Source organism: Misgurnus anguillicaudatus, chromosome 9 (assembly GCF_027580225.2).
Source record: "Misgurnus anguillicaudatus chromosome 9, ASM2758022v2, whole genome shotgun sequence".
NCBI classification, from domain to species: domain Eukaryota; kingdom Metazoa; phylum Chordata; class Actinopteri; order Cypriniformes; family Cobitidae; genus Misgurnus; species Misgurnus anguillicaudatus.
In genome coordinates this window covers 21,708,523-21,721,410 of record NC_073345.2, presented here as the reverse complement: position 1 = coordinate 21,721,410, position 12,888 = coordinate 21,708,523, and the positions used below count along the sequence as shown (strand labels likewise).

At 37.8% G+C, this 12,888-nt stretch overlaps 1 protein-coding gene across 5 annotated transcripts in view; it reads right to left on the bottom strand.

Moving 5' to 3' along the window:
* Positions 1-12,888, bottom strand: part of ank1b (ankyrin 1, erythrocytic b) — a 95,589-nt gene that overhangs the window by 13,484 nt on the left and 69,217 nt on the right. For all 5 annotated transcript variants that reach the window (XM_073871303.1, XM_073871299.1, XM_073871300.1 and 2 more), the window contains 10 exons: positions 11,397-11,551; positions 11,043-11,254; positions 8,459-8,663; positions 8,145-8,241; positions 7,503-7,731; positions 4,893-5,021; positions 4,137-4,256; positions 1,923-2,007; positions 1,716-1,790; positions 1,513-1,635 (listed from right to left, as the gene is read on the bottom strand). In XM_073871303.1, coding sequence (XP_073727404.1) covers positions 1,513-1,635; positions 1,716-1,790; positions 1,923-2,007; positions 4,137-4,256; positions 4,893-5,021; positions 7,503-7,731; positions 8,145-8,241; positions 8,459-8,663; positions 11,043-11,254; positions 11,397-11,551 — 1,430 coding nt within the window. The remainder of the gene's footprint in view (positions 1-1,512; positions 1,636-1,715; positions 1,791-1,922; positions 2,008-4,136; positions 4,257-4,892; positions 5,022-7,502; positions 7,732-8,144; positions 8,242-8,458; positions 8,664-11,042; positions 11,255-11,396; positions 11,552-12,888) is intronic.

Below are 12,888 nucleotides of genomic sequence, written 5' to 3'. Positions count from 1 at the left end.
GGCAGATAGAACGTGAAAGAGTTAAAGGTGCCAAAGAATGCATTAATACAATATGGTACATTTTGTTTTTAACTGTGGTAAAGGGTACAAATCGTCCCCACACATACCACAATTTTGCTGGTCTCCAATCATGAACCAATGGTGTGGCTAAAGATGATTTAATATTCTTACAAAGTTAAAAAAAGGGAAAGCTAGATTGCGTCCGTTATAACAATCTGATCTGTCTGCCTTGCAACAAGAGACTCATTTTGGACAGGACTGTCATTTAATTTATATTAAATTAATTCAATATTAATTTTATTTGTTATTTGTTTATGGGGCGGTTCCCCTGTCGGTTTAGATTAGGCCCTAATTATATTAGGACATTTAGGTATAGTTCACAAACAAACATTACAAAAAACAATACTGGTGTGCATCTTGAGACAAAACAATGGTACTAATATGTTAAGATATGTCAGTCCAAAATGATTTTAAAGTAAGGGTGTTTTCACATCTGTAGTTCGGTTCATTTGGTCCGGACCAAAAGCAAAAAATGATACATTCTAACTTTTTTTAGCAGTTTTGGTTCCTTTTCACACCACACCGATTGCTCTGGTCCTCACCAGTTGAAACGAACCAAAATTCAGTCATGTGATTCACATTACTCATTGGCCACATGTCTTTGAACCTATTTCCTAAACTGCTTCTCGATTGGTCAGAATCAACGTGCGCGAAATTCCAACGAAACCCCGGAAGTAAAAAAAAAGAGGAAAATACAGAAGACAACGTGGACATACGATTGCGCAATGTAATTATGTCCGTGGTTATTAAAAATAGTTTGTATACAGCACTCTAGACAAACTGTTCATTTCCAGAATAAATTGCGGATGCAGCTTAAAAACAACGTTTTAATGCACTACAAACGGGGAAGCCATCAAATTTCTGAGGCTCCGCCCGCACCTGCTCGCAACTTCAGGTATGTCCACGACCTGTCATTGTGCTAATATTGCTAATAGAAACTGTCAACAAACACTTCCTCATCCGATAATGCACTGCGCAGCGGACTACGGCAGCTGGTTTAGTCCAAAATGCGCAGTAATTTTGCAGTTAAGTCAGTTCGATCTTGGATCTTGTTCTCACCACAAACGAACCGCTCTAGAGTTCATTTAAAAGCATACCGAGACAACCTCTTCAAGGAGGTCTCGGTCCGCTTGTTTGGTCCGTTTTTGGTGCGTACCAAAGTTCGACTGCTGCATTCTCACCTGCCCAAACGAACCGCACCAAGTGAGCTATCAAACTCTGGTACGATTCAACCGAACTAAATGAGGCAGATGTGAAAGCATCCTAAGACAGTTCAAACGTGCATTTTAGTCTGGGACTCGTATAAGCCCTGTCTAGAAAACTGCCCCTATATGTGATATAACTTTTTTATTAGGCAAGTTCTGAGAGAAGTTCTTAATTTCCCAGTCAAGCACCATTTTTGTACAAAATTAATTTCTGTAAATTAATGTATTAAGCTACATAGATCCTCACACTTGTCCTCTCGGTTAAGCCACAGGCTGAGGAGAGCTGTACTTTGGTCCAGTAGGGAGTTAGGGTTTTCCACTCTGATCCGATTGATGTCGTCCACACTAAACTGCAGCTCCCTTGCCAGCTCTAGACACGAACAGATTGAGCAGAACATGAGATAAAGGATTAACACCATGAAGAAAAGAAGTAATGAAACAGATTTGAACCTGTCCAGCTCAGTCCCAGGTGTTCTGATATTAGCGCGATCTTCATCTCAGTTTTCTCTCTGGCATTCACAGTGGCTGGATTAAAGAGAAATTACATCACAGTTTTCACAAAGGCTTCAAAAGAACAACCAACTTCTAGAACATCTGAATATTATATATAGTTAATACAGGTATAAAGTTATATAGTGCCACTACTATTTGCCTTACCCGGGCCAGACTCATTTAGGGTGCTGTACTTCTCTCTCAGGGCAAGAGGAGTCAACGTTCTCCGTCTTTCATCACTGCCCACCCCCTAAAAAAAAAAAAAATAATGAATAGACATAGTGATGCATAGAGAGCATATATTTGACCCGGTCTGTGAAAACCCAACAAAAATCGTTTTATGTGATTTACTATTTTGTGAATCGTTTTTTCTACAAAAAATCATTCTACATTCTGTGAAAATATAACCTTGATATTTTGAATATTTCTGAGTAAGGTCACGTCAGTGACTGAAATGAAAGTTTGTTGCTCTTAATCTTATAATTGACCTATGGCTAAGCCACGCCCCCTCCACTCACAACATTCGGTGAACAGGCGCTATGGCAGCTGTCACAGTAGGAGCCATTTCACAGGAGGCAATTGATGATTTTTGGAGACAGAAAGACTATATATCATCTCGAAGTCACCAAAACGGAATTAACTATGCATTGGATGGTTATATTAATTATTTTATTGTTGAGAAGGTCGATGAAAAGCTTCAGCTCCACGCAAAAAATTAAAGGTCACAGTGTAAACGTGATAAATCGCATCTAGTTGCAATCATGATCAAATTAAATATGTAACTTACAGGTCTAAGTTGCATACGTTTTCAGGACAAGCCTTTTTACCATCGTTACCAAGAGTACCTCCGTTAGTTTGGTGCTACATTATTTACATGAATCATTCAGCACAACATGCTATTACAAAAAAACATTTGTTATCTCGGTTATTTACAGATACGTTATTGAAGCTAAGTGACATGATGTACAACGCAGCTAGAAGCTAACGTTAAAGTTTTCTAATGTTAGGCTAACGTTACGTTAGAGATGTAAAAGATAATGTTCAAATACGTTGTTGACTTAGCTTAGAACAGATGTAGACATCCTTGTTTAATTTATCCATGTTTAGTTGGTGTTGTCGTGTACCGCATAACTTAATCCAGAGCAAACACTTATTTCGGTTGAAATGTGGCTTGGGAAAGGGTAAAAAATACACAACGTCGCCCAGCATCTCGGGATACCTAGTGTCGGAGTTGCATGTACCCATGCACACCGTCTGACCATTTTAAACTTAAAATGACAAGAAATATAATGAAAACTGACTAACTGCAATGCATTTCAATAGACGTGAAAGCAGAGAATGTCTGAGTGTATTGGGTTAGCTAGCGCACTGTGATTGGCTCATCGCGTTTGGAGCGTGGTTTAGCCATAGGTCAATTCCTTATGAGACTTATGAGACTTTAGCTTGGATTTCACAGACAGCATCACATACATTGTAAAAAATGAGGCCAAATCAACATATATTTTTATGTTACTTTAACTTAACAAATTAAGTTAAACAATTTTACTTGCTTTTATCAGTTATGTCAAGTTATCACGAATTATGTAAAAAGAGTTTATGTACAGAAACACTCATTTAATGCCCAAAATGAGAATTGTAAGACAATATTCAGTTTAATGTGCCTATTGCATCTTTTTTTATTTCCTTTTATACCTTTACACTTTAAGGACCTCACCAGATAACATAAATTTGATATAAAAATCAAATCAAATAAAATAAAACATGATTTAACAGTATTTCGTTTTTATTTAATGTTTTTTCATTCCGTTTGAAAAAAAAGTCAGAAAAGAAACATTCGGACAAAAACACTTTTCAATGTTATATGAATTTAATGGATAGGCCAATATGTCTATTATATGAATATTATGGATAGGCCAATATGTCTATTATATGACTGTGTGGCACAGAAGGGCATGGGTTCAGGGTATATTTATTTTAAGTCTATGTTAATTACATTTTCCTATTTTTATTTATTTCTTTATTTTATTTCATTTTCAACTGTGTAATGTTCTCTTTACATCTGACTAATTGTTATTTTATCAGAAACTTGGCAAACGATCCATAATGAAAAGTCACCAAGAAGTAACAGATTACTATTAAACAAATGCCAAATAGGGAGACAAAAATACAATATCAATAAATCAGCCAGGATTAGATTTCTCAGAGGATGGCTGAAAAGAACACCAGATAATTAACTTTGTAATTTTTCCGAAATTGTGCAAGGAAAACAGACATCTTCATTGCGGACAAGATTAAAATCACAAAGCACGCCTGCAAGACACAAAAAACTAATCCCACTTGAACAGCTACACCGTGATTTAAAGACTTAATGATCAGCACCTTTACACAGGGAGGCATGGTGATGTTGAGGTTGCACAGCACATGCTGCGTGTCCTCGTATTTGGTGGACTTGCGCAGGAAGGACAGGAACCCGGTGGCTTCCTTATTGCCGTCTCGCACCTGATGAGAGGGAGAGATGTAGGGGCGGGGGGAACAGATGGACAGAGGAGAACAGAAGAATGGAGGATAAAAGTGAGATGAAGGGTCAAATAAGAACAAAAGGGGAAGATGAATAAAGAGAGAGACAGAAGCGGAGAAAACAAAGATTAAAGTACATTAGACAAAGCAGCTGCCCGGACGTGACTCATACAGGTAGGCGGGAGGTGGGGAAGGGAATGGAGGCAGTCCATAGGCAGGTGAGGAGACAGAAAAAAATTCACTTTTACCTGGCCATCTGTGAGATCAGACAGTAAGAGACAGACATGCAGGCAGGTAGAAAAACTGGCAGGCAGGTTAGAAGGTAAAAAAGTTGCTAACAAGACTAATACAATATGAGGTTACACAACCAAGGCCGAAATACAACATAGAACAGCTTGTCTAAATTTGACCAATGGACGTGCAGTCTCCACAGTGAAAGACAAATGTGAAGAGACAAAATAAATGAGGTGCGACGAGAGAAGAGAGACAGATAGCACTTGGTGGGAAACGTTGGACCGGAAATGATAATAAAAGAATGTTCACACACATACTAAAGCAATGGGACAGGGAAGGTACCATGTACTTTTGGCAACATTATGCAAAGACAGATAGACACACCTTAACAGAGACAGGTAGCCGGTTGTCTCTGAAGGCCTGGAAACTAAAACTACGAGGCTGCTGGGTGGCTTTCCTCACTGGCACCAAGTTTCCGGAGCATTCTAAGTGCAGCGGCATCCCCTCCATCACCTGCAGGAGGAAACAGAAGGCGAAAAGTGAGTCAGAATGAGTCAGAGACTTCAGTGCATTAATGCAGTGAGTCATGTTTGTTGTGCACACATATGTATGTATACAGTACATGGTTGCATTTCATTATTTATGACATTATTTATGACAATCTCTGCATCTGGTCATCAAAAAAACCCTATTTGGCTTTTTAATGCTTTTACTGTGAATAAGTCATTAGAGCACATAAAAAAGAAATCTTTAATCAGCATAAAATAACTTTCTTCTCTTATAAAAATATTTTTTCTTGATGTCAGAATATATCTCCTATTCAAGTTTAATAAATTATTCATAGGTACAATTTTCCTATTGATGTGTTTGAAGTGTCCAACATTTTTGCTGAAAGAATGACCCCACTTATTGTTTGTCAGGAACTTTGGCGAAGTGGGGAAGATGGTTTCAGAGAATTTTGGCTTTCTGTTAGAGGTTAATAGTGGTGCAAAAACTATACACGGTACAAAAAACTTTAATTATAAAAGCCTTATGGGCTAAAAAAATAATGTTAAAGCGGACATATCATGAAAATCTGACTTTTTTCATGTTTAAGTGCTATAATTGGGTCCCCAGTGCTTCTATGAACTTAAAAAATGAGAAAAAGATTAACTCAGTAACTTAGTTTTGGTAAACCATTCCCTGCATGTGAAAAATAGGTCATTGAGATTTGGCTACCCTTGTGATGTCAGAAGGGGATAATATCGCCCCTTAATATGCACTATCCAACCACGGCACTGTCATTTAGTGCAGAAATCAGCTCATTTGCATTTTAAAGGACACACCCAAAACCAGCAAATTTTTGCTCAAACCTATAAAGTGGCAATATTACATGATATAATTAATTATCTATATGATATTTTGACTTAAAGGAATATTCGATTTTCTTAAAAAAAAATCCAGATAATTTACTCGCCACCATGTCATCCAAAATGTTGATGTCTTTCTTTGTTCAGTCGAGAAGAAATTATGTTTTTTGAGGAAAACATTGCAGGATTTTTCTCATTTTAATGGACTTTAATAGACACCAACAATTAACACTTAACTCAACACGTAACAGTTTTTTTCAACAGAGTTTCAAAGGACTATAAACAATCCCAAACGAGGCATAAGTGTCTTATCTAGCAAAACGATTGTCATTTTTGACAATAAAAATAACAAATATACACTTTTAAAGCACAACTTATCGTCTAAATCCAGTCATGATGCGCTAGCGTGACCCCACACAATACGTCATCACGTCAAGAGGTCACAGAGGACGAACGCGAAACTCCGCCTCAGTGTTTACAAGTGTGTTGAAAGAGGATCGTTCTGACGTTGTTGTATGTCAACTGATACTAATTAATGTCTTTGTGTCAGTTTATTGTTTACAATGGTCCGCAAATGTGCGTTTTATATATGTAACACGTGACCTCCCTACGTCACTACGCATTTACGTTAGGTCGCGTTGGACCGGACCTAGACGAAAAGTTGAGGTTTAAAAGAGCATATTTTTTATTTTTCTTGTCAAAAATGACAGTCGTTTTGCTGGATGGGACCCTTGTGCCTCGTTTGGGATTGTTTGTGGTCCTTTGAAACTCCGTTGAGGAGAGCTGTTGCGTGTTGAGTTGGGTGTTGATTGTTGGTGTCTATTAAAGTCCATTAAAATGAGAAAAATCCTGCAATGTTTTCCTCAAAAAACATAATTTCTTCTCGACTGAACAAAGAAAGACATCAACATTTTGGATGACATGGTGGTGAGTAAATTATCTGGATTTTTCTTTTAAGAAAATGGAATATTCCTTTAAAACTTCACATACACCTACAAAGTGGCAATTTTAACATGCTATAGTAAATTATCTCTAGGGTATTTTGAGCTAAAACTTCACATACTTACTCTGGGGACACAAAACATTTATTTGACATCTTAAAAAAATCTTGTGAAATGTCACCTTTCACCAATAATATCACAAGCTAACATCACACAATATCAGAATATTATGAAACACATAAACACCATAAACACTGCACAATAAATAAAAACTGTTAAAATATCTCAAATGTGCATGACACAATATGCATACACAGTAGCAGAGAGACTGACGAATAATGGTTAGTGCCTGTGTGTGAATGAGTCAAGGTCAACTTTAATGTCAATCTGCTATACCTACAGGACATACAGAGGATTAAAATGTTATTCATTCAAGCCTGCGGTGTAAGACAAAAGTATAAAAAAATAAATAAGATACATTTATGAGTGCATGTGCATGCTCGGAAATGTGGGAAATGATCAACAATCAGAAAGGATGTGAAACATGTATGTCAGTTATATAATTTTCATTTTTTACATATATTTTTATATAAATACATTTTAGCATAATTGCAGCGCATATTAAATATTGTGTTATTTTAAAAATATACAGAACACAACTTAAAACTAAATGAAGATACATACTAGAAACTTTATCAGCTAACCTCAATGTCTCTGCTGCGTGCCACCTCTGTGAAGTTTTCGTGCAACTCGAGGGTTTTGTCTATTTTGTCGTCGGTCATGCAGTAACAGCGCAGACGACCCTCTCTGACATCATTCATCTTAGCAAATACCACAAATTTGGCCATGTACGGCACTGACATCAGCTCACGGTACAGCAGGTTGGCGAAGGTCACGGCCTCCGCCGTTCGCGGACAGTCTGCCAGCCAGAACCTGCAGTAAAACAGAATAGACGAGAGTACAAAGGGGAACAAAAATGAGGGTCATGAGAGGCAATGTTAAATGTGTATAAATCATCTGATGCATTACTGCTGCTGTAATCTCGAGACAACGCGCACAAAGATCACTTTTCAGTTAAAATGTATTTACCACCTGCTGTAATTGTGAAAAAGCAAACAGCTCTGAGTTTCAAATAAGATGTTATCGATACAGAACATAATTTGCATTGAAAGGAGGCGTGATGGAACTTAAAAGAAAGATAATGACCTAATTTGAATGTTCACAACACAGTGCTGTTTCAGCACATTTAGTGGCCGGTTAACCTGATGAATAGTGAATAGGACACAGGTCGTTGAATTAAAATATAACAATGCACAATTCCCTATTTATGTGTGTCTGTTGCTCACCTTGCAGACACGTTAGTGGTGAAGTTGGCACAGTTGTGTGAATACATGAGCTTGGTGGTACCAGTGATGTCCTCCCACTGAGCTGGAGCGGTGCCACCTGGAGAAGGTTTACAGCTTTTTATAAACCCATTTTTTTAACCAACACCATCTGGAATAATGAGTCTATCTTTATCTCTGTGTCCTCTACAGGCAGGACAACATTTTCCAAGCAAGGCAGGGTAGCTACATTAAATCTGGGAAAGACTGACATTCAAGATGATCTTCTTCTTCAAACAAATGTATAATTCTTGGTATTGACTGTGACTGGTTCGTACCAATAACACTGCAGAGGAGGCGGAGACTGGTAGTGTCTCCCTCGCCAGCATCACGTGGGCTCTCCCTCCAGGATGGAGGTAAAGGGATGCGGAGCCCAATCGGTCGGTGGAATTTACGCCGACGAGGCTCTACTGTCACGACGGGGCTGAACGTGGCCTGGTTTCCTAACTGCCGAGTCAGCAGCTCATCTGGGATTGGCTGGGCCTGGGTGAAGAAGAGATGAAAATAGAACATAAAGATTCAGTTACTACTCAAACAACCTTCTGTGAATTTCCACAGCTACTGTTATTTATTATATCTATATTGATTTAAATGTTTTATATGTGATAGTGATAAAATGTTAAGATAAGATTTGTTATAACCATCATGGGTGGTAATAAGGGCCATCTTGCACTTGCTTTCTTGAGAGGCAATATTAAATTTGCTGGTCAAGTGGTTTTTGTTTAGTGTGCAAGAAGACCCTGGGGTTCAGACGCAAGTCAGCAAAATTGCATCTGTGCAAAAATTGCATCTGTACTTTGCAAATAGTAATCACAAATAGAAAAGAGAAGGGCATTTAGCATCACCTTGTGTGTTTCACAGAAATGTTTTTAAATAAATAAATGATTGATTTATTTATTGAACATTTTTGTCATAATCAAGCTTTTATAGTGTACTTAAAATTAGTTTGGTTCAAATATCTGAGAAGCACATAAATGTACATCAGGGCTGGTCAACTTGTGGCCCGCAGGCCAAATGCAGCCCTACAATCATCTTAATCTGGCCCGCCGGTCATCTTTGTCTGATTTAAAATCAATGTGGTTACGTTTACCTTTCCCATGTACATGACAAATGACAGCCGAAAAAACGGAGAGAGAGTCAGAAATTGTCTGCGTGGGATGCCAACAATCTGCGGTGCGCAATTATCGGATCCAATTTGAGCATTAAATGCATAAAAAAATTAACTTGTGCGACAAAACCGCCTGAAATGCTGACCAGAACTGATGTATTTCAGTGTGTTCTAATCAAAACACTGTATGCTGTATTATTAATAATTTTTTGTTTAACTTTATCAGTAACACTTGAATTCTGTAGCCTCTTATGGAACGGCTGAAATTCCACAAGGGGACGTATTTGTTCCTCAGACGTTGCACAATAAACGTGACATCCAAATATATTCATTATAAATCGTGAATGAAAAGTGAGATTCAAACGAATGTCCGTTAGTGAACTAATTGTATACAGTATTTATATCGTAATTCGGTCAGAAACGTCAAGATTGTGAGATGAAAAAATCGTTTTGGATTAAAAGGCTTGGATACTCCATTTCCTTGGACTTTTGGGGATTTATGAACAATTTGTTTTGGACAATTTCACCGAAGCGGCCAAGGGAAGATTTTGAAGGTAAGTAAATATCCTATATCGGTGCCGCCCGGTTCAGGTAACTAACAACTAGATTACAGTTTTATGACTGCTAAAAATCATATTATGCTTTGTGTGTGCGCTTAGTGGAAACCCGAAATTCTAAGCTTTCCAACAATGTGCCGCATGACCGTATATTTTGAAGATTTAATGCTTCAAAGTTACAATGACGTAATGCAGCCTCACGTGCAAGAGAGGGGGTGTACCGTGTACAGCACAGTGTTCCTTATCAGGTTAAAAATGATTGATTACTGATATGTAAATTATTAAGTAGAAATACATACATGCCCTGACACGGATTAATGATTAAACTGAAATTTCATCACGACTGCCACTAGGGGGCGAACTCCGACCGTCGTGTCTGAATTTAGTGTACAATTGAAAGGCAGTTTAGCCTATATATCTTTAAAATATTCAATCAGAAAACATGAGGTGTCATTTATTAGGAGAAGACTGACTATATGTTGTGAGTACTTGAAATGTAAAAATTTATGAAAGTTTAAGTGTTATAAACAAAAAAAGTTTAATGCTGCATTCACACCAGCCGCGGTAGAGGTGTCAAGCGCAAGTGATTTTAATGTTAAGTTAATGTGAAGACGCGTTGATGCACGAATGAGGCGTTTAGCGCGGCGTGGTAGACGTGATTCCGCCTCATTCGCACGTCTAGTTCGCGCAAATGGTTGAAAAATTTGAACTTTGGTGGAAAAACTTGCATGTAAGCCAATCAGGAGCATGCTCTAGTAGTGAAGTGATTACAGGAAGCGAGCGGAGTCGCAGAAGCCCTTCCCATGACGCAAATTTCCGAGTGAATGTCTCGATGACTAGAATTTTTACGCGCGCTTTCACGTGCGAATGAAGCGAATAAACTCAAAATTTTCAAGCGGCAAACTAGACACGATAGACGCGATTTTGACGCCTCAAACGTGGCTGGTGTGAACCCACGGTAAGAGCTCTACACGTGTTGACTATTTACACTTGCACTTTCATAGTTGAACTCAAAGTAAAAAATATATAAAAGGTAAAAATATGGGTAAAATTTTGGCCCTCACCATATTTACAATTTTAAAATCTGGCCCTCGAAGAAGATTAGTTAAAGACCCAGGATGTACATGATGCAATGGTTTCAATCATTAACATATATAAATTAACCAGATTCTTTCATCCAAAGCTTTTCCATCTCACCTGCAGGCCAAGTCGGACCCTTTTGGTCACAGCTGTCTCAGGGAAAATTGACTGGACCTGGGGTACCAGCCTACTTGTCAGCTGACCGCCCTCTGGGCCGATAAGATCACTTTCCTGCTGGACACGGGACACCACGGCAAAGTAAAGTGGAAAGTCTGTGGAGATGATGCGCCTGATTCTCTTTTTGTCCAGCTCATCCTGACTTTCTAGATCTGATGAAGTCAGATAACAAAGGTTATGAGGTCTGCATGTATTTTTTCTGTTTTATCTATTCATATACACTGCAGGTTTAGAAGGCAAATTTGAAAAATAAGACGAAACAAAGTTTATGAACATCCAATAAATGTAATGCACCTTCATCCATGCCATTGAGTATGGTCTCCAGCACGTCATCACTATACCGATTGCGATGCTCTTTCCATACCGAGCCATTCTCACTTCGCAGAACCACAAGTTCCCGATCACCCCGACTCAGGGATGCAAAGTGAGGGATCTCCACTATCACTGGCCTGAAAAGGATGATGGGAGGTCAGATCAACTACATATTTTCCGGACTATAAGTAACACTTTTTTCATAGTTTGGCCGGTACTGGAACTTATAGTCAGGTGCGACTTATAAGTCCAAATTATTTCATATGAACCAAGAGAACCCATTACCGTCTACAGCCACAAGAGTCCGCTATATGCTGCTCCTGTATTTATGTAATTCAAAGGATTCAGTGATGCGGAATGACCTTTTTGAACTTGATTTGGCTAATCGTGTTAATTTAGCCTATTGAGCCTCTCAGGTGTGTTCTGTATGCTATGTGTATCGTGTAAATAACTGTTTATGTTACTTTAAAGGTGCAGTGTGTAATTTTTAGAAGGATCTTTTTTACAGATGCAAAATAATATTCAGAACTATATTATCAGGGGTGTAAGACCTTTAATAATGAACCGTTATGTGTTTATTACCTTAGAATGAGACCTTTTTATCTACATACACAGAGGGTCTCCTTATATGGAAGTCGCCATTTTGTGCTGCCATTTTTCTACAGAAGCTCTTAATGGACAATTTTTTTACTAAGTTGTCTCCGACGATGACATGTTTGTCAGTTGGCGGCTACCGTAGCTTCTCTATGTGTTTCAAAAGCGTGGGGTGAGCTGCGGACTAAGCCGTTGGTTGCAATTCGCAACCTCACCACTAGATGTCGCTAAAATTTACACACTGCACCTTTAATATGTACGGACACCTATTCAGCCTGCTATTGTTTAGTTGAATAACTTGCCTTTCCAGATTAAATGTCTGTTCTTCGGCTTGAATTTTGTGATATCATTTTCTGAATAAAGCGATGTATAGTCCAGTGCGACTTATTTATTTACGAGTTTTTTCTCTTCAAAACGAATTTTTGACTGATGCAACTTATACTCCCGAGTGACTTATAGTCCAGAAAATACGGTAAATGGCAATTGCAATAAATGTCGACAGGTAATAACCCCCAATTTTTCATTACTGTTCTGTTCTATACTGGTCTTAAATCTATCTCTAATCTATTTCTACAGTTGTTTTTTATTAGTTAAAGTATTTTAACAAGTATTTTTTTTGGCTTTCTCAAAATTACTACAAAAACACATACTTTTACATATTTATATTTGTCATATTTGTCACTCTTGTATACAAATGTGTCTTCCAAATATGAATAAGTAAACCCACACACCCCCTGAAAAAAATTATTCATTGAATTTAATCAATTTTTTTAAGGTAAGTGGTTACAATCAATTTATTTAAGCTACATTTAATCAAAAGTTTTATATATTTTATTTTACGTTACTAATCTTTTTTGTTTAAATGTAGCTTAAATAAATT